Below are 22,711 nucleotides of genomic sequence, written 5' to 3'. Positions count from 1 at the left end.
CACAACAGACATTCCTCTGAAGAAGATACAACTGGACTTACCACAGCAAAGAAACATTGGGATGATACCAAATAATGCCGAATTAACCGATTTTCTTGCAATTTACAACATAACAATTAAAGAAAAGTTACATTATTCTTTTATGTTACAACGTCGGCAAATCGAGAAGGATGTCAAAACATCTCTTATGTCATTTCCATGTATTGATGAATTGAAATAAAACCTAAGAGGAAAAATGAACTACAAAAAGGCATAACTTCTTAAAAATGGCAGCTGCAAGCTACATATGTCGCTCCTCAAAAATCCAGATGAAATTTGAGCTACAGATTCACACTAAGTTCCTGTAATGATTTTATTTTCGATTCACATATTCTGAGGAATTCTGACAGTAAATCATTTTGTCCAGAAATGATCTTTCTTGGAATATCAGCCGGATTCCAAGAATTCAGTGACTCGAGAATTCTATCCCCTAGATCAGCATCCTTCATCAGTGAGAGAGAAGACTCCAGTACTTGGAATACTTTGCCAGGTCCGTTATTCTTTTGGTTCCGAATTGTGGAAAATATGGCTTCAAAATTTTCATCTTCTGGCTTGTCAAGTTGTTCTTTTAACCATTTCACAACTATTTGTATCGTGTCACAGAGGGACCGGATTGAATTCTGCAGTGCACGGGAAATCTGTGAATTTGATTGTTCTGTAGATCCACCTTTCTTTTTCTTTTTCCCTGAAGGAACAAGTGAGCGAACACAAGATTGGATAATTAAGCCATGCCAAGACAAGGGCTCTGTTATAAGCTGGACCAGAAAAGGAAGAGTGGCTCCAGGAGAAGAGACTACTGGCCCCGCAGATTTAACCTTCTCTATTATGGACTTTTTCAGCAAAGAACTCACAATATGCCAAGTACCAGAGCCAGGGTCGCTTCCATCCGAAAGCATGACTTCATGAGAATGTAAATTCCAAGCATTCAAAAAAATGCAGAAATTCATCCAGTCAATGATGTCTGAACTTGGTTCCTGCACAAGAGCACACATTAATAAATCTTGTTTGCTTCTACAGATATCCATTTTCATTCAGTCCAGTGTTATTTTTTATTTCCCCGAGTCCAAATATGAGGAAAAATCATAATGAAGAGCCAAACCCCCAACTAACCACGGAACTGGTCTCTTCCAACAAGAAGCCTTGTAAATTGTAAGACACAGATCCAACTCAAATTTGTTCAAGAATGGCTACGATTTAGAAAAAATGCTAGAACAAAATGAACATACCTCGAAGAATTTCTGGCCACTAGAAACCTCCAAAACAAGTTCAACTGCATTCATGAAGGGAAATCCTAATATCTTAGCATTGCGCTCCAGTAAAATTTTTAGTTCCACTGAGAGTTTGGGATCAACAATCGATCCATTGGCTCCAATATTTTTCTTGACTGACGCAGAAGCAGAGTGTATTGACAAATAGATCATCCGTGGAAGGATAGACCTCTTTTCTATCGATTTTAGCAAGTTTGATTCTGTCTGTTTGATTTGGTTATACTGAGAATAGAGTGGAGTAATTTTAGTGAACCTGTATAGATATTGAAACAGATAGGGGGGAAATAGAAAGAAAGAAAAATACCAGACACAGAAAGATACTCATAGAAAGGAAAGAAAGGCAAAAGAAAAAGGAAAAATCCGTTCAATGACTGACAGCTACATTTAAGTATCATAAGCATTAGAGTAACTAAAATTGGTAGAAATGATAATCTAAAATAAGTTAACAAAATGCCTAATTTGATTTTAATTAGGAAATCCATTAGTAATAAAGGTTTCGGCAAAATGTTTAAATCAAGCTAATATGGTAAACATTTAGTTTGAAATATTTATAAACATTTAATATATGAAAAAAATTAGTTCATATATTTTCTAATTTAAAAAATAATGAATTATATTTTCATTTAATGCAAGACGTGTTTCTTAATGCTTAGTGATTCTAAATTCATATATTTTCAATTATTGAGTTTTTCAGAATAAAAATAATGACAATTTTATTAAGTTACAACATCAAACACTTTTTTTCAATTACAAAAACCACCACACACTTTTTTAACAACTTTAACGAGATTTTATATCACAAAGGGCAGAAACATTCTCTAGTTGTTCAACATCAAAAGATAACCATCGCATGTTTACAAAACTGGCGTTATTTTTTCCTATAATCTTAACAGAACAAGTTTTATTCTTAAAAAGGAACAATTGTCAAATACTGACATTGTTTCATTACATGTTGTCTTAAAACTAACGCTGTTAGACATAGCACCTTAAGCCATCTATTGTGGAAAAAGTTCCAATTTTACTGTATTACCATATCAACTTCTTCATCAAGTTTAATGGGATTTTCTCTCTTTAAAAAAGAAGGAAAACAGTTTTAGATTCTGACGAAAGTAAACTATAAGAATCTCCCTTTATCACATTCCTTAATAAAATTTTAATGGTTATTTCTCACTCACTAGAAAGAAAAAGGGACTCCCTTATGATTAATTATCCTACTAAATCCACGTTTCCTAAAAAAAATTTCCTAAAGTTTATACCAAGTTATTTTAGTCTACTGAAAAAGGGAAATACTGCTATCTTTTGCACTTTTATAACTCATAAAAATAAGATAATAGTTGCATGGGCATTGATATGAACAAGAAAAAGTAAGATATGGATTTCATCATATCAGAAAACGAGGACTCAAATTCTTAACAGAAAGCATATTATTGGCAACAAAAATAAGATAAGCCCTGGTCAACCTCAAAATAGAGAAATATTGACCACTATGAATGCCTGCCAGTACGTAAATAATTTTCCATGTTCATTTATCGATGTTTCTCGTAATAGTGAAGATTCTTTACTTCTAGTATCTAGACGTTCACCATGAACATATATCTAATATACTTAGTTGACGATAGAAGTTCTTACCATGTTTGCTCTAGGACAATAAGATTCTCCTACAAAGGCTCCTGGAGATATGGAGTAGCAGTTAGTACATAATGTAACCATTGAAATAAACTATCAAGTACCAACATAGCTCTTTAACGAGATGGTGACACCCCGTCCTAAAACAGATTGGGGAAGTAAGAGATATTACGATCACCCTTGGACAATGGTCACAGAATATTCTACAATTAAGTCTGCTAATCAAGTTCTAATGATGATGCAAGCACAGGGAGAGAAGCTAATAAAGTTCGAGTGATGATGCAATCACAAGGAGAAAATGATACTGACCCAAGAGGTAATTTTTATCATATGTAGGCGTCCACCAAGGTCGCAACTTCCAATCTTCATTAAAAGTCAAAGGTTTGCTTCTGATCTCATTTGAGAGCTCAAGAAAATGAGTTCCAAATTTCGAGCTCTCCAAGATGGACTGAAAAATAATAAGCATTCAAAAAGATACAACGTAGGAAATAATAATCTTTTAAAAAGATACAACAACTTTCAAAAAGATACAATTTGGGCAAAACCAGATTACCCATCTACATAGTCCAAAGATTGATTTCTACACCACATATGTTCAATGACAAACATAGGGTGTAAAGATCCATGTTCACCCAAATATCAAAGGCACTCAAAAGGCGACTGCTAGAAAGTCACATATGCATAACATGGTTACCTCTGCTTCGTCAATGTTATTTGAGTTCTGCTTTATCTGTAAAATGGGTGCTTCAATCTTCGCCAACACATACTGATTTGAACATTCCAATCTTTCTTTAAATTGGACAAATTCAATCACCTAAGACATTGAGAAAGAAATGATTTTTCACACAGCACATTTAGATGGAGAAGCTTAAACTCCAGCTTAAAGTATATTTAGTTCGAACGATATAGAAATCAAGTAAAATATATTCACATGGTTTCTTTGTACAATAATTTAGTTTTCACACAGAGCATCTAATTAAACATGCTCAAATTCCAAAGTTCGAATTAAATAGGAAGCTATCTATTGTAATGGACCAAAAAGAAATACAACCTGATGTCTCTTACATATCAAACAGTTAATAGGTGATATTGGATTCTCGGTCTATTCTTTCCGAGAGAAGTTTATATTAGCACTTTACGCAAATCAGTAGTAAGAGCTTCATACTTTTGAGTAGTTTCTATGGCGATATGCGAGGAAAGTGAGATCTGCAGATTCTCGAAAGTGGTCGTCCATGAACTTGACGTACTCCCTTAAGAGATCATTTAAATCTGCCCACATTGGAGATGCTAGCATCTGTGGTAAAATGTGGTGTGATATTGTCTCCAGCAAAATATTCTTCACATCCAAGGATTTATAGCTACAAAGAAAAATGAAAAGTTAGAAGTGAGCCAAGAGAAGCAAAAGGAAAGCTGAATGCGGATTTCAGATAGTGAATTCTGGCGCCAAAAATTCAAATAATACAATATATGCAAAAATATAGAACTTCCCTAAATAAAAAGAAATGTGATGAAGAGATGAGTCTACCGTTCGTAAGCTAATGGAAGTGAATTCCAATAAGAATACAAATGGACCAACAAAAGCTTGTACTGCCATACATATCTGTGGAACACGATAAAAACACGAGTTAAATGATAAAAGTCGACCTGCAAAGTCTGAAGCAAGAACAAAGTAAAGCAACAGTCAGTGCAAAAAATTTGGCAAGTCTACAAAACAAAACTAATTATTTAAGCTAAAACGGGTTTGAAATCTATTAAAATGAACAAAAAGGGATCCTTTCAGAATTATAAGCTGATAAAAAAATAGCACTCAGTTGCGGGTAACAGCCAAGGGTAAAATATAAGATCCATTATTTAATCTAAACAATGGAGCCCTACTACCACTATGTAATATTTGAAATAGTAGTAGCATAACAACTTTGATAAGTGCTGCCACCATAAAATTTGTCGTGTTGCTGGCGATTACTCTTAAAGTAGCCAAACTTATGATTGATTCAACAAATCCAACAGATAAAATCCAATACGATAACATATCAAAACCTATAAATTATTGTTAACAAATTCTTTTTAAAATAATTATTCCTTTCAGCATCTCTATCATCCACAAGCTTTTTTAAAGAACCTAGATAATTTTCATTTCCGTAATTTGGCCATCCCTATGAGCAATGATAAATAAAGAATTAAAAATCGCCAAAAGCAACGTCTAACCTCCGGATGGTTAAACCAAACTCCAAAATCATGATAGACTCCAGCAAATAGCCAAGATCCCTTGTACGCCAGAAAAGCTAAGCCACAACTTAAAAGATTACTACTGGAAAATATTTGCATAAATTTGCATGTTCAATCGGTCTAAGAAAATGGAAAATGAAATCAAAAGCCTCAAGCAAAAAATGAAACAGAAAAAAATTGTCAATAAAACTAGGATATGGAGATACTTTCTCATTTTTTCAAAAATAGCCAACAATGTATTCAAGTAAGAGAATGCACGAGGCCAGTATAATAGGCATGTGTTTCCAAACCAATTGGAGGATAAAAACAAATATAGGACTCTTGCAAGATATGACAGGTTTAACCCGAATAAAAGTTTTATGGGGAAATGTGGAAATAAAATCAGAAGTCCAAAATAATCAATCTGGATTAGGGAGACATAAATCTTGAATAAAATAATAATTTCAGAAAATGAACTACATGGATTGAAGTGAAGGTAAATTTACTATCACCTTGTCCTATCCTTGAATTTCGAGAAAAAAAATCATGAGAACTTCCAGGTGAAGAGAAAATGAAAGACAAAATCAGGTAGTCAAAATTGAACCACAAGCATTGCAATGAAAGATTATTACGGAAATACAATAGAGTTAAAACAGAGTATCTGTCAGGGATCAAAAGTGATATAGACCAAAAATTGTCAAATGTTTTTTTCTATATTTCCAAATTAAGAACCAAGAATAAACTTTAGTCCCTAACTATGCATCAACTTCCTGCGGAAAGTTTTTGTTTCAAGTATGAGCTTCACTAATTTACTAGAACTTGCATGTCATGCCCAGGTTTGAGAGTTCCAATGCCATGTCCAACTTTAAGGGCTTTCATGCTGCTTTATATCAGTGTGCAGCAATAATAGAAAGAGAAGGGATAGAAATAAGGACATCCAAATATTTCCTTAATTAGCTATGTGCCAAGTGTTTCAGTAGAATGTGAAAGGTAGACTCGTCACTTCATCACTCGAAACATAGTAGAGTTATGACTTATGAGTCAAGCAAGTGAATGTGCTTTATCAAGATTTGATAAAGTAAAGACACAAATTTTTAAATAATAATCATAATAAACCAAAATCTGATAGTTCGACGAGTCTTTTTTTGATGAACTATAAATCTGGAGCATGTAAATTAAAGAACAGATGTATATTTGTGGAGTAACATAAACTAATACCTGAACCAAAACATCGCATGCCATTGACAAAAGCTCTTCACCGTACATACTGTCCTGTGCATCAAGCTCCTTTGATAGTGGAAGGTTCTGACAGAACATCTGTGTCATGTGTACCGCTTGATCCTCGACTTCTATGATTATAACAAAAAAAGAAGCTGAAGTGCTTACTAAAGTGTTGAGAGTAACACAACATAAGAAGGTTTAACACTTGTAACATAATATGGAAGTTCGTAAAAACTTGATGAAGTGATGAGTGTAGAACAAGTGCCACATAATATTCCAAGATCAATGAGCTCTCAAGAATGGCTCCAGAAAAACAGAATGAAAAAATTCACTTTGCAGTTGTTTTTTTTCTGGTTCCATCTCCCAGAATAAAATCAAAACACCGTCATTTATTATTATTTCCTTTCCCCAAACTAATTTCCCCCATTTAATCTCCCAATATAATCATAACTTTTAACTACACTTTCATATTTTCCAAAAAAATATTTTATTATTATATTATATTCTAACCCAAAATATACTAGTCTGAAACTGTAAAATAATTTTATCCAATAATTTCCTGACATTTTGAAATCTACATTAATATAATCAAAATAATAATTAACATAATTTAAATTATAAATGAATAAATATATTTTGCTAAAACAAAACCAACATACAATTTATTTTCTCAAAACATTTTCCCCAAAACAAACCCAAACAAGTTACAAGCCCATCATGTCTTTTGATATATCCAACAAACCTCGTGAAGATTAAATTCAAAATAATGATAAAAATTGAACTGCCTGAAGGCATACCGTTAACTGGCAGAATGAACATGTTGCCAATGAAGTTCCGAATTTTGAGGACACTTGTGGACTGGCCAAGTGCTTTAGTTGGCACACCGCCGCTGAACTCCAATTCCTTCTCTAATGTCATCAAAAGCACATTCTTCTTCTCATCATCAAGAACTTGAAGAAACAGCTCAATATCTGAAGTGAAACAACCCAAGTGGCCAAATCTGTGTCCAGAGATTCCAATGCTCAACAACATGACCGTAAAGCAGTAAATTACTAAGTTAAAAATGGGAAAAGCTTTAATAAATGGACACATATAGAATCAACTATCAATTCATTGACATGGAAGAAACTAATGTAGTAATGCTGCGCGTCATAATTGATAATATAATGTTAATACTTGCCTGGAGTAATACCAAATCAACTGTAATCTGATTTCACAGCAGAAAGCATTTAGATAATAATACAAATTAGAGCTCCACATTGAGCCAGTAAGGAAGACAAACCCAAATCAACACTAGTCATGATCATTACATGGTGATTGACACGAGAACATAAGAAGAAGTGGAGAGGAATGTGAAAACAAGCCAGCAAGCAGAAGAATTAAGGTGTCAACATAGAAGCCCAATGTGCTAAAGGTAGATGATAATCCAGTCAAAGTAACGAAATACCTTTTAAAATATTGCATCAGATCCTCAACTATTTTGTCAGTGTCACCTTTTCCACACAGAATCTTTCGTCTTTCAATTTCAAGATTTGCCAAGTATGGGCATCTTAAAGAATTATTATTGCCTGCCGCTATTAATTTCTGAACAAAGTTCACTGCACTTGACATACGCGAATCAAACTGTATGGAAAAGATAAACATTATCAAATTCAGTACAAAGTAGTGTTGCGAATACTTTTCTAACCGGGAACTACAAGAACTTACAACTTCTGGTTCCAACTGAATATTGTTGCACTCATCAAGGATGAATAGATTAGGATCAGTCGTGTTGGTTAACATTCTTTCATCCTCCAGCAGACAGCCAAGGTATTGCAGGAAACACTCCCAGTCATCGGGACTCCAAGAAAAAAAGGAAAAGTATTTTCAGAAGTCTAATATATTGTCTCAAGTGCTTTGGTGAATATAAAGGGAGAATCATTCTTTCAAGCTCAGAAGAAAAATGCCAAGTACTCGCCATTAACTTCATCCTAGGATGTTTAATATCATTTTTATGCACAAAAGGAGTTGAGCCTCAGTAGGATTCTCATTTCTACCCACCATTTTTAAATGCCCATAAGAGCTTAGGTGCCAAAAATAACATTTTTTACCACCATTCTATAATCTTATGGTGGTATCTAGATGTTTATGTTGAGAGAGAGTATAATTATTAAAAGCATAAGCCTGCTGCGCCAGACGCCATTGCGCTTGGGTCAATACCAAGCGCAACACTTTAAACAAGCGCGATTAAAGCGTTCGCTTTAAAGAAGTGGGCTGATATTTTGTAGATAAATAAAGTTTAACTCGAGCCTTACCAATTTTGAAGCCCGATTAGCAAAACTCGTGGCTATTTAATGATAAAAGAAACCCTATTATCACTCATTTATGCAAAAAATCTTACCAGAAAGTTAATACGCCCTCTATGCAAACTTTTACTGTATTCTTCCTCCTATGATGATGATGATATAGTTAAGGAGGATAAAAGAGGAACTTTAGAATTTAGATGATATCGTGATCCTCTATGCAAACTTTTACTCTGATTTCTTCTACATGCATGCCTCGTTATTGTTGGAAGATGATGATGATATAGTTGAGAAGGATGTTGAGGAATTTGATGATTTAGAAATTTGAAGTTTTTTTCTTGATATATTATGAATTGATAATTTACTAATGAATTTTAGATGATTAAATTTTTTCCTGGTTATGATTACGCTACATTATCAATTTAAAAATTATATTTATAATTTTTGCAATATTAATGAAAAAATATTTAATTTATATAATATTATATTATAGATCACTTTATATATATTCAATTTTAAAATTTATGTCAAATGCGTTTTACAAAGTAAACCGTGTGTTTCGTCATGCGCCTCAAGCTCCAGGATATCCAAGCGCTTTAGTGCGCCTTACGCCCTGAATAACTATGAGAGAGAGAGAGGGTGGTAAAACCATAGGTTGTGACGTTGTGTAGTGGGACCTTCCGCACACTGTAGATGCCACCACTTACAGCACCACATAATACAAAGTCTCATGGTTTGATTTTTGATAAAATATCAAAATAAAGGAGTCAATCAAACACAAAGTAGCTAGGCAGCTTAAGATAAACTAGATAATATGTCAACAAATAAACAGGAATGACTCAGGTATATGGCTCTTGAAATTGGTGGCTTAAGAGGCATACCATAGTTCTAAGACTTTCTGGAAACACTCAGCTGCTGGAGCATAGTCTCTTGCCTTGGTAAGAAGCTTTCCCTGTCAACTTAGAGTTACAGTGAACAAGATTAAATAAAGAACTGTTTTGAGGCATAAACAAATAAAATCTAACATCAATCAGTCTGATCACAATAATTCAGGTCAAAACTCAAATATTTCAATAAGAGTGAACTGAGTAAAACTTTCATTTATCCTGATTTCTTGTTTATTTACCAAATAAACTTCTTTTACTAGTTACCACATATCTTTTCAGATGCACGAGCTTCTTAACAGCAGGAAAATAACCAGTTTCCATTGACTCTGTTGAAAATGGTGAAATCGAAACAAAGCAGCCATTGAGATACATTGCAGGAAAAAAAGTTTTGATAGTACCTGTAAACGAAGTTTATCAACTTCAATCACCATGAGAGATCCTAGTGGCCCAGAAAGAATCTCCAATGCATTTCCATACTTGGATTGTTGCTCCAACAGGGTTATATAAACACTAAGAGCTGCAGCATAAATTACTTGCTTCAGAGACCAAAACAGTCCCCAACAGATATAGCTATGCATCTCCTTCGAGCTAACATACAACGAACAGCCAAAAGAAGAAGAAGAACCTTCTGGCTCGTGTAAGCTGTGAGAAGCTATATGTTTCTTGAGTAAACCTTCAGCCAAGTGAAAAAGCTTCTCCCCCCCATTGCTGCAGCAAACCTTAAACCAGTGAAAACACCAAAGCTATATATAAGGGTTTGAGCATTGATATGATATGCAAATCGCAAATGGCCCAGAATGTATCCTTGGCATTACAGAACTCATAACTGATTTGGCTCGCATAATCAACGGGTTAACCAGGTCGAATAGACACTCAAGAATAACGGGCAACCCATCTTTATTATCTATCATGGACTACAGATTTATTATTCACTATCTCGATATGATTTTACTATATTTTTAAACATAAAACATTTAAATTTCCTGAAACACTTCACTGATAACTGGTCACGGCATGCCATAAATTATTTTACAATTGGACCAATACATAAAACCACTAGACTGGCCACACACAAGAACCATTTGCATTTTAAAAAAAAAAGAACCATTTACCATTCATTGTCAGGAATTTATGAAAAAGCAAAAGAAATAAGTCCAGGGAGTAGCCAAACATCCTTAATGCTAGTTAGCCTTGGTTCAAATCCTACCTCAAGAACTAAGAACTAAAAGATCATTAAAAAACATGGAACATACAACAGACCAGAAGTAGCCAAACCTGCAACTGAATGCTGCAAACAGCCCACATTAGGAACCTTTCTTCGCCAGCAATCTTGTACATTTTAATAGCTATCTATGACAACAATAAAAGAATTAAATTTATACCGCATACAAGAATTCACACATGTGATATGACTTGGATGTTTTCAAATAAAGAATAAACGCCCGGAAAAAAACATCTATGAACCTGTTGCTGCTTCACGAATGAATATTCACGCACATAACAGTTAAATAATCCCATCATTAACTCCAAATTGTTGGGATATTTGCTACAGGCGAACTCGTAACAACTCGTGGCCATATCCACTGCCATTCCGTATAAAATCAAACACCATATTCATCAAATCTGGAGAGTTGTAAATTCTAAGCAATAGGTAAATTAGAATGGTACGAACAGTGATCGAGCCGCTGGAAAACAATCTGCAGAGTGCTGAGAGTAAGATCGTCAATAACGTTACTGGAGTCATTGTTTAATAAAATATCTTTGGCACTTAAACAAACAGATAGCGCTTCCTCATTCTTTCCCATCCTTTCCAATATCAAAGCCTTCAAAGCCTGCAGGGTTTGAAACAAAAACTGAGATTTTGCTGAATTCACACAAAGCAGAAAGGACATAAAAAAAATATCAACGGACTCACGAGCGCGTATGTAGAGTTGGGGTACTTTGAAAGCAGCGAACCGGACTGCTTGAGAGCATTCTTGAATTGGCGAGAATCAATGGCGTCCCAAATGGGTCGGACCCTTCGCTCTGGAATACCACCCGCTAACCCGATTTTCGACGCCATTTATGAATCACGGTCGGAAGTTAGGGATTTCAATGGAGCGGAGGCGACGGTGATCGTAACGGGTTTTGGCGGCGGAGGGTTTGCAGTGGCGGACAGTAGTTTCGACGGAGTTCAGTGTTAGGGGTTTTGAAGGGCAATTTCGGACATGAGAATAACTACTAGGAATTTTCTTGCAACTGCTTATTTTGTCACAGGTTAACCGCGAACGTACATACTACGCATGTACACTTTCTATTCCATTTTGCTAGATTCTCCGTCAATTTTTGTTTTCCGAATTCTTTTTAGTTAAATACACCGTTCTTTTAAAAGATGAGACCGTCTCGTCTCGGGTTTATTTCACCCTACCTTGTGAAGTACTGTCCTCATGAGATGATCAAAGGCCCAGATTTAAACACACATACACCCCATGAAATGATCAAAGGCTCAGATTTAATCACCATGTAAAATCAATGGCTGAGATCCTGTGAGGGCACTGCCCTCACATGTAGCATCTACTCTACCCTCGTCTCGTCTCGTCTCGTCTCGTCTCGATGAGACGGTCTCACGAATTTTTATCTGTGACACAATAAAAAATAATATTCTTAACATAAAAAGTAATATTTTTTTATGGATGACCTAAATAAGATGTCGTACCTTCTCACACAAGTTTTTGTCTTAAAAATATATATTTCACTGAAATTATTTTGCTTATTAACTCTTTTTTAAAGATTTTTTCCATAATTAGTTCGTGGAATACGTATAATTTTATAATTTATTGTCGAATATGATAATATCTATTTTTTTTATACGAAAATAGTATATGTAGTTATATATTATAGATTTCGATATAACATTGGATTATTTCAAATATATAATCCAATGTATATATTTAATAATTTTTTTTTTGTTTTTTCGGAGGAATGATATAACTTTGGTAAGTAGGACTTGAAAACATACAACTATTGTCTCGATTAATTAAATAAGAATATAATAGAAGTTTCTTTGTAAATATTTTATTTCCAATTATATTTTTTAATCTATGTAAAAAATTAAAAAAAAAATTATATATTTGAAAAGATGAAATATTAATATAATATTTGATTTATCTAATTACTTAATTTTATTTTAAAATTTTAAAATATTCCTTCGATCCAATAAGGATACGACATACTAGTTTTTATTGTATTTTTATTTCAATCTCTTAATCGGGATTTTTTTTTTAATATCATTCTCTACATCGATTGTTTTAACATTAAAAACAGGCATCATATGATTTTTATTTTATGAATGTACTCATTAAAATTTCTGACCACAAGTTAGTTTTATGATAATGATGATTCATATTCTTCAATTCAATTAATTCAAAATAATATGAAATGACAGTCTCTCATATCATTATATAAAAACAAAAAATTTATGTAAGGCAGTTTTATGGATCGTATTTTGTGATACTGATATTTTATTTTAGTCATTTATAAAAAAATATTACTTTTTATTGTGAATATCGATAGTATTGACCCGTCTCACCAATAAAGATTCGTGAGACCGTCTCACAAAAAATCTACTCTTATATAAATTATCGATAGAAACGGATGGAATCGACTCAAAAAAAATTATCCTAGATGACGCTTATATATATATAGCTTATATATATATATATATATATATATATATATATATATATATATATATATATATATATATATATATATCAAAACTATATATATATATATAGTTTTGATATCATGCACACCTACCGTGCACACCTTTGTGAGCACCGATGAGGTGTCACTCATCCATTGGATGCGCAATTTTTCTATATTTCATCACATCTAATGAACGAGTGACACCTCATCGGTGCTCACAAAAGTGTGCACGGTAGATGTGCAAGATATCAAAACTACATATGTATGTATAAGTTTTTTTAATTAAATAAAAAAAATTACACAATTTTTTACCAAAAAAACTCTTTCTGGAAGTCAACGAGTGAAGGATAGGGTTTTTTTAAAAAGTAATTTAATTTTTAAAATTAATTTCAAAACTAATTTTAAAAAAAAAGTTTGTAAAATTAATGCAATCCGCGTTTACGAAGCGCGGACACTGCTCACGTAAGCACGGATGCTGCACACGTGGAGCCACGTCTGTGCGACGGAAAATTTAGCGATGGAATATATAAAGAAAACCGTCGCTAAAATGGATTTTGCGACGGTTTTAGAAAACCGTCAATCATATTGAATCAGCGACGGTTTATTATTCGTCGCTTAATTTGCATCCGCGACAGTTTACTAAACTGTCGCTATTCCGAAATTTTGGAATTTTCAATTACGTCGTACATTGCACGCCGTATCATTGTATTAACGACGTGCATATACATGCCGCAGATAATAGTATTAACAGCGTGCACATATACGACGCGGATAATCTTGAACTTTCAACGGTTTGCATCTTTGCAGCATGCAATGTGCGTTGCGGAAAATGAATTTGCGCGCTGCGAAAAACCATTTTTGTAGTAGTGAAGATAGAGAATAAAAACAGACAAAAATTCATCACGAAATTTTTTTTTTCTTGTGAGTTTTATTTATTTTTTAATAAAAAAATACATAATAATTTTTTGTGTTAATGTACATGTTTTTTCTGATCAAGTTGTCACAAATATTTGAATTTGTGATATGGGAATTTTCAATAAAGAGAAAAAAACATACAAAAATTCATCACGAAAAAACCAGGTCGAATAGTAGAAGTTCTTGAAAAAAAAAATTTCGTGATTAATTTTTGTCTGTTTTTTAGTTTCTTTGTAAATATTTTATTTCCAATTATATTTTTTAATCTATGTAAAAAATTAAAAAAAAATTATATATTTGAAAAGATGAAATATTAATATAATATTTGATTTATCTAATTACTTAATTTTATTTTAAAATTTTAAAATATTCCTTCGATCCAATAAGGATACGACATACTAGTTTTTATTGTATTTTTATTTCAATCTCTTAATCGGGATTTTTTTTTTAATATCATTCTCTACATCGATTGTTTTAACATTAAAAACAGGCATCATATGATTTTTATTTTATGAATGTACTCATTAAAATTTCTGACCACAAGTTAGTTTTATGATAATGATGATTCATATTCTTCAATTCAATTAATTCAAAATAATATGAAATGACAGTCTCTCATATCATTATATAAAAACAAAAAATTTATGTAAGGCAGTTTTATGGATCGTATTTTGTGATACTGATATTTTATTTTAGTCATTTATAAAAAATATTACTTTTTATTGTGAATATCGATAGTATTGACCCGTCTCACCAATAAAGATTCGTGAGACCGTCTCACAAAAAATCTACTCTTATATAAATTATCGATAGAAACGGATGGAATCGACTCAAAAAAAATTATCCTAGATGACGCTTATATATATATATAGCTTATATATATATATATATATATATATATATATATATATATATATATATATATCAAAACTATATATATATATAGTTTTGATATCATGCACACCTACCGTGCACACCTTTGTGAGCACCGATGAGGTGTCACTCATCCATTGGATGCGCAATTTTTCTATATTTCATCACATCTAATGAACGAGTGACACCTCATCGGTGCTCACAAAAGTGTGCACGGTAGATGTGCAAGATATCAAAACTACATATGTATGTATAAGTTTTTTTAATTAAATAAAAAAAATTACACAATTTTTTACCAAAAAAACTCTTTCTGGAAGTCAACGAGTGAAGGATAGGGTTTTTTTAAAAAGTAATTTAATTTTTAAAATTAATTTCAAAACTAATTTTAAAAAAAAAGTTTGTAAAATTAATGCAATCCGCGTTTACGAAGCGCGGACACTGCTCACGTAAGCACGGATGCTGCACACGTGGAGCCACGTCTGTGCGACGGAAAATTTAGCGATGGAATATATAAAGAAAACCGTCGCTAAAATGGATTTTGCGACGGTTTTAGAAAACCGTCAATCATATTGAATCAGCGACGGTTTATTATTCGTCGCTTAATTTGCATCCGCGACAGTTTACTAAACTGTCGCTATTCCGAAATTTTGGAATTTTCAATTACGTCGTACATTGCACGCCGTATCATTGTATTAACGACGTGCATATACATGCCGCAGATAATAGTATTAACAGCGTGCACATATACGACGCGGATAATCTTGAACTTTCAACGGTTTGCATCTTTGCAGCATGCAATGTGCGTTGCGGAAAATGAATTTGCGCGCTGCGAAAAACCATTTTTGTAGTAGTGAAGATAGAGAATAAAAACAGACAAAAATTCATCACGAAATTTTTTTTTTCTTGTGAGTTTTATTTATTTTTTAATAAAAAAATACATAATAATTTTTTGTGTTAATGTACATGTTTTTTCTGATCAAGTTGTCACAAATATTTGAATTTGTGATATGGGAATTTTCAATAAAGAGAAAAAAACATACAAAAATTCATCACGAAAAAACCAGGTCGAATAGTAGAAGTTCTTGAAAAAAAAAATTTCGTGATTAATTTTTGTCTGTTTTTTCTCTTTGTCGTCACTACTACGAAAATGATTTTTCGCAGCGCGCAACTTCATTTTCCGCAGCGCACATTGCATGCTGCAAAGATGCAAGCCGTTGAAAGTTCTAGATTATCCGCATCGTATATGTGCACGCTGTTAATACTATTATCAACGGCATGTATATGCACGTCGTTAATACAATTATCCGTAGCGTGCAATATACGACGAAATTGAAAATACAAAAACTTCGGAATAGCGACGGTTTTAAAACCGTCGCTAATAGGAGCGACAGTAAACCGTCGCGGATGTAATTGTAGCGACGGATAATAAACTGTCGCTGATTCAATATGAGCGAACGGTTTTATAAAACCGTCGCGAAATCCATTTTAGCGACGGGTTTTTTTATATATGCCGTCGCTAAATTTTCCGTCGAGCTGACGTGACTCCACGTGTGTAACGTCCGCGTTTACGAAGCACAGATGCTGCTCACGCGGATTGCATTAGTTTTGCAAACCTTTTTTTTTAAATTAATTTTGAAATTAATTTTAAAAATTAAATTACTTTTGAAAAAAACCCGTGAAGGATAACACTCATTTTTTCTTTTTATGTTAGTTGTTTTTCTTAAAGAGTGTAAATTGGTCCATGATATTTAATATGGTATAGATTAATGATTAATTAAATATATAAAAATAAAACAAGAATCAAAATTATAATTGAAATTAAATTAAATGATATAATCAATGTAGACACTCAAATGTAATTTATATTTTCAAATGATATCAAATTTAAAATCGAATATAAAAAAATTAAAAGACTTCTTATTTGATTATACATTTATTTTCTATTTGTTTTCAAATATATTAATATGGTTGATGAATATATTAATAAATATTTTTTAAACAATTTTTTGGCTGGAACTTTCTAAATATGCCAAAAATTCTGTTTTTATATAGATATATTTTTGGGTTAATCATGTCTCACTAAGGAAGTCTTTGATTTTGTCAATTGTGGATTGAAGGAATGATCATGAGAAAAACGATAAGTATGTTCAACCGGAGAACTTAAATCAAGCCGTTGAACTTTTGGACTAACACAATAGTCAGCAAACTATGTTAACTAGTAAACCGCAAAATACAAGTCATGCGTGACAGACTCGTCCAAAAAGATGTTGATAGGAGGAATTGATGTGGGAATCGCACAACTGAATATCAGTCAAATGTTAAATTATTTCACCAACTCAGACATCCATGCAATATAAGTATACACTGTATTATGTAAAATTTTAACCACTGACTGGATATATGAATTCAAATTTAATATTAACTTAAATGACTCAATTTAAAAATTAAAAGATTTTATAATTTAAAATTTTAATCTAAATAGATCAGAATCATGGCTCCGTCATTGATTCTCTTGATGTTTTGTATTTGACTTTTCTTAACATACCGTCATATAATAAGTAATCTCAGTTTTGATATCTTGCACATTTAAGTGTCACTCGCTTATCGGATGTGATGAAATATAGAAAAATTGTGCATCCAATAAATGAATGACACCTCATCGATGCTCACAAAAATATATACGTGCAGGATATCAAAACTATACCGTCAATACATATACATATACATACACATGAATGATGCCGTGTAAATATGAAAATTAATTTAGGATTTTAGCAGTGGCGGGACTGACTGGAACCACCATCTCCGTCCGGGCTCTGGAGAAGAAGAAATACTGAAACACAACATGGAAGACATCTATCCTTCCCACGATGACGTTTCCACCTCCAAATCCTTCTCCAGCTACCGCAGCGCAATGACCACCCTCTCATCTTCCTCCCCCGCCGTCGAACACCCACTTCTTCCGCCGACTTCCACTGCCACCGCCGCCGGCGTTTACGATCCCCTGCTGCTGACCCCTCGGGCTTCACCACTGGAATCTCCTTCGTGCGCTGACGTCATATACATCCCCTTTCACGACGGTTTATCGGAATCCAATGACAATGGCACGCTCGAGGAGGAATCGACGGTTTCTCCTAGATCTCAATCTTCCAGCTCGGAGTGTCTGAAAATCACGGTCTCGAGTCCACAAAAGGAGGTCGAATCTTCCAGTTCGATTGTTCCGGGTGGCAATACTTATGTCACCTATCTAATCACCACGAAAACGGATATTTTAGATTACCGAGGTTCGGATTTTTGCGTGCGGAGGAGGTTTAAAGACGTGGTGACGCTGTCGGATCGGTTGCGCGAGGTTTACCGAGGGCTTTTTATTCCGCCTCGGCCTGACAAAAGTGTAGTGGAAAGTCAGGTAATGCAAAAACATGAGTTTGTGGAGCAGAGGAGAGTTGAATTGGAGAAATACTTAAAGCGGCTGGCAAGACATCCCGTTATTAGAAAGTGCGACGACTTGAGGGTTTTTCTGACAGTGCAGGGTAAAACGCCACTGCCCACAAGCATCGATGTGGCGTCGAGAGTGCTAGATGGGGCAGCGAGGCTGCCCAAGCGGCTGCTTGGGGAGTCTACTAGTGTGATTGAACCTGAGGAGGTGGTGCAGCCTGCTAAAAAGGGCAAGGATTTGCTAAGGTTTTTCAAGGAGTTGAAACAATCTGTTGTCAATGATTGGGGTAATTCGAGGTCTCCTTTGGAGGAGGATGACGAGGAGTTCTTGGAGAAGAAAGAGAAGTTACTGGAACTTGAGCAGCAACTTTCAAACGCATCGAAACAGGCTAGTTGAAATTCTAAATTTTTTCAGTTAATATTTTATTTGCATGTGAAATGTGAATCTACATATCTGCATTTTTAAAGGTTGATAATGCTGTGAAAAATTTACCATATGTATCTGCATTGACTGCTGTTTTATATACATTTGTGCACGACATTTCTCTGTGATGAATATTTCTGCTTTATGATGTGGTAGGCTGAATCACTGGTCAAAGCACAGCAAGATATAGGGGATACAATGGGAGAATTAGGCCTATCTTTGATCAAAATAACTAAATTCAACAGCGAACACGCCGAACTGAATACTCAAAGAACGAGGGCTGCTGACATAAAAAATGTTGCCATTACAGCCATCAAATCTAGCAGATTGTACCGCGAACTTAATTCACAGATCGTGAAGCATTTGGTAATTGCTGAATTCTTGTTTCGGATAAGCTTTGTCACAAGTTTGTGCCTTGTTGGGAATTATTAGTTTTAGCGGATTAATCAAATTGCAGAAACCCAATGTAATCTTGAATGCGAGACTCGGCAGTGGTTGTAGATCTTGTTCTGGCCGATTGAATGGATTTTTTACCAAATAACATTCTAATTGTCTCACTCACTTTGTCACTTCTTTATTAATAATTTGGTGATTTATTCCGTGGAAGTTAGATCCTTGTCTTCTTGCTATCATTTATCCTCGGACTTGTTTATACTTTGTAATTCCACTTAAGTGACAATAAAACAAAACAAAAAAAAAAAAAGAATTGGTTTATCAACAAATTAAAATGTTGAATTAAATGTGCATATCGATTTTCATGGGTTAAGACACAGAGAAACATAATTCTCCTTTCGTATCTATTTTATGATAAGTACCCCTTCCTCTGTAAGTATTGCAGGAAACATTGCAAGAATACATGGGCTTGATGTTCGCTGTGCACAATGCATTCTATGACCGTTCTAGTGCACTATTGACATTGCAAACGCTTGTGTCTGAATTGCATTCCTTGCGCTCGAGAACAGAAAAACTTGAAACTGCATCATCTATATTGTTTGGCACTGACAAATCTAGGATCCTCAAATTACGAGAGCTAAATAATGCCATTAAAGTCACAGATGCTGCTAAAACTCGTGCTATCAGAGAATACGAATGGATTAAGGTACACATACTTAAAGCATGGCTTGGCAGACTGTGAACTAGAGTACTAGTAGATACAATTTCTTGCTAATTTGGTTGGCTGTTTTATTCTGAAATATTAGAATGAAGTGCCCATTTATGAGTATTTTAGATATTCACGTGTATTGAGTTTTTACCCATCATCTTAGGGTCAGTTACTAAACTCATGACGCACTTCGAGTAGCCTTTTGTGTTTACTGTATGAAAATTGATTTTTGTTCATGCAGGAAAGCTCAATATATTTGTCCAATAACTGATTCTTTATGGAATTCTTGTGATTACTTGTCTTCAATCTACATACTGATCACGTGTATCGCTGTTTCCTTTGTTTGATTATTTTGAGTGATGGGCTAAAATAAATCAGTAAATGATGTTAACATGTTGCTATTGCTATATAATGTTTTCCTTTGCTGGCAACGTGTTTGGATCCTTTCCACCACTTGACCTTTTGTAAAAGAAATCATGGGTAATAATTAGGTGATAGCTGTAACCTTAAGTGTTTTTCTTCCCAATGATTTGCCTCGGAGATTGAAATTTGATCAAATAAATTCCATTACCTGATAAATTGCAGTTTTGCTTTCTCTTTCCTTTTGTCTGGAGATTGACAAATAGATGTTAAATTGGTTGAATTTCCAGGATCGGACTTGTATAACATCCAAGTCAAAGACTTGATTTTTATTTTACAGACTTGGTATGTTTCTCCGTGGGTGGGTCTGGTCTACTAATGGAAGTCATCTGACTCATGCAGATTCGGGGAGAGTGTGCACAGAGTTTGTTTTGAAAGATTAGTTATCAAGTCTTTTGGGTTTAATAAAGGAATCCATGTGAGAGAGTTTCTTTTTTCACCAACTCTAAATACTTGTAAACTATTAGGAACATTTCATCACCTATCTCACTTGATTGTGTGACATTATGTATCTTTTTTCGTCAATTCCCATTTATAAAAATTATGAGGTTCTTGACTTCTATGGCTTTTCTATGCTCCATTTATCTCACTATCCAAACATACAAAGGTGCTCCACCCCCGGTACATATAAGTGGAAATTTATCTTATGTTATTTGATATATAAGTGATTCAATTGAAGAGAAAGGTAAAATTTAGAATTCTCCACCATTTTCTTAGTTATTGTTATTGCTGAATGTTATTTAGTAATGTGCTACTGCATCATTCCACATTCCCAACTAATTTTTTTTGCTAAGGTTATGTTTTTTGTGGTGCCTAATTATAGCTTCGCGCTAAATGGGTCTGATAGAAATGATAGTGGAAAATTGTGTTGTTTTAAGTTTGTGCTTGTTTGATGCCTTGAGATTCAAAACTTTAATCACCACATACAAAATACTGAGATTATTTAGTTACTACTGGTGACATTTGGTAATTGGGAAGAATCTTATGTATGAAACAAATTTCCCTCTCTTGTTTCCGAGTGTTTATCGGCACACTCTTCTTGCTTGTCTTTCCTTTATATGCTTAAAGATTGGGTGGTTACAGGAAAATAATAGGAGCGAAATCCAAAGGCTCGACGAAGAAAGACAGGCTGACTTCATTAAAATGCTAACAGGATTTGTCACTACCCAGGTAGGTACTTGCACTTCCTGGAAAGTAATTACTGGTGCTGGGTAAATGCTTGGGAAGAAAGCTTCGATTTTTATGGCTTGAGATTTGACCAGGAGCTTAGTATTGTGAATGCAAAATTTGATTCATTCCTATTGAGTTGTGCTGATATCTGTCTTAGTAAGAACTAAATGGCTTTTGTTAATGTAGTTAGGTAGGATCGATCTTGCATTGTCACATTCTATGTGGCAAATGGCAAGGGTCAATTAAGTGCATACTAGGCATGTAAAACACTTTTACATCTTGTATGCCTGGTGGAGCATTTCCCATTCCCTTTATTTTCTATTCACTACTTGAGTTCTTGTTATGAAACGTAACATGATAATGAAATATGACGGAAGATGCTCACATAAGGAAAAATGCAATACTTGAATTATGTGTTAAAAGTGAATCCTTCTCTAATTGGCGCAGATAAATTAATTGTCTTCTTATTTAAATGGAATGCTGCATATTCAAAAAGTACAAGTCATGATAGAATCAGTTAAAAACTTAAAGTAAAGCTTCATCTATATTTATGGAGAAAAACAGAAGTTCTAAAATTGCTTCTTGTGAATGTGTTTGAACAGTTTGTTATTTGCGTGTGCCAGCTTGTCGAATGCATTTTGCAAAAGTGTTATACACTATTTTGTATGCATCTCATTTTGATATTACTTTACTATCCCTTATGAACTACCTTTTGTTGTGATTAAACAGGTAGCATACACAGAACAAATTGCGAATGAGTGGGCCAAAGTGGCAGATCAGACGAGTATGTACGCTAAAGAGAGGATGTAAAAAGAACTGTATATTCAGTGAACTTGAACTTTTTATCTTGGTTTTTTACTCAGGTTTAAGTCCTTTATTAATTCTCGCCTTTGCACTTCAAAATCTTTCTTCTTGGGTTGCAACATCGTGTTAACGTGTCCTTACAAATCTTATAGTGTTGCTGTAAGATCCTTTTTAATCTGTTTTTTGTTGGAGAGTAAGATCATTTTTCTGATAGAAAAGATATTCGAGTCTTTCACAATTTCTTGGTGGAAACCCAAAAAGAAAAACACTGTATGTGGTGTCTGTAAATCACAACTGCTATGTAAACGGATACATGTTTTTGCCTTTTTGGCGACCATCTTGAGTTCAATTTC

The 22,711-nt window shown here is 33.9% G+C and overlaps 2 protein-coding genes across 3 annotated transcripts; one reads left to right on the top strand and one right to left on the bottom strand.

The window, feature by feature from the left end:
* Positions 1-75: 75 nt before the first annotated feature.
* LOC140836244 (N-terminal acetyltransferase B complex auxiliary subunit NAA25) lies at positions 76-11,798 on the bottom strand. Of its 2 annotated transcripts, XM_073201621.1 has the most exons (19): positions 11,444-11,798; positions 11,201-11,360; positions 10,993-11,111; positions 10,804-10,878; positions 10,154-10,247; positions 9,927-10,045; positions 9,523-9,593; positions 8,067-8,199; positions 7,807-7,982; positions 7,157-7,359; positions 6,357-6,487; positions 5,139-5,215; positions 4,459-4,533; positions 4,099-4,291; positions 3,628-3,747; positions 3,243-3,381; positions 2,937-2,977; positions 1,266-1,529; positions 76-1,013 (listed from the first exon to the last, which is right to left on the bottom strand). In XM_073201621.1, the coding sequence occupies exons 1-19, from the start codon at positions 11,588-11,590 to the stop codon at positions 321-323; spliced, it is 3,030 nt and encodes a 1,009-aa protein (XP_073057722.1). In that variant the 5' UTR covers positions 11,591-11,798; the 3' UTR covers positions 76-320. The 2 variants fall into 2 exon arrangements, with proteins under 2 accessions (XP_073057722.1, XP_073057723.1); XM_073201622.1 differs by lacking the exons at positions 11,201-11,360; positions 11,444-11,798 and having other exon boundaries at positions 10,804-10,874.
* Positions 11,799-17,744: 5,946 nt separating this feature from the next.
* LOC140836237 (sorting nexin 2B-like) lies at positions 17,745-22,695 on the top strand. The gene is made up of 5 exons (XM_073201613.1): positions 17,745-18,826; positions 19,019-19,228; positions 19,701-19,961; positions 21,468-21,558; positions 22,288-22,695. Exons 1-5 carry the CDS (start codon positions 17,849-17,851, stop codon positions 22,362-22,364), a joined length of 1,617 nt encoding a protein of 538 aa, XP_073057714.1. The 5' UTR covers positions 17,745-17,848; the 3' UTR covers positions 22,365-22,695.
* Positions 22,696-22,711: the final 16 nt, after the last annotated feature.

Source organism: Primulina eburnea, chromosome 1, assembly GCF_022965805.1.
Source record: "Primulina eburnea isolate SZY01 chromosome 1, ASM2296580v1, whole genome shotgun sequence".
In the NCBI taxonomy this organism is placed as follows: Eukaryota; Viridiplantae; Streptophyta; class Magnoliopsida; order Lamiales; family Gesneriaceae; genus Primulina; species Primulina eburnea.
The sequence above is the reverse complement of the archived record's forward strand: the minus strand, read 5'-3'. Positions and strand labels throughout refer to the sequence as shown.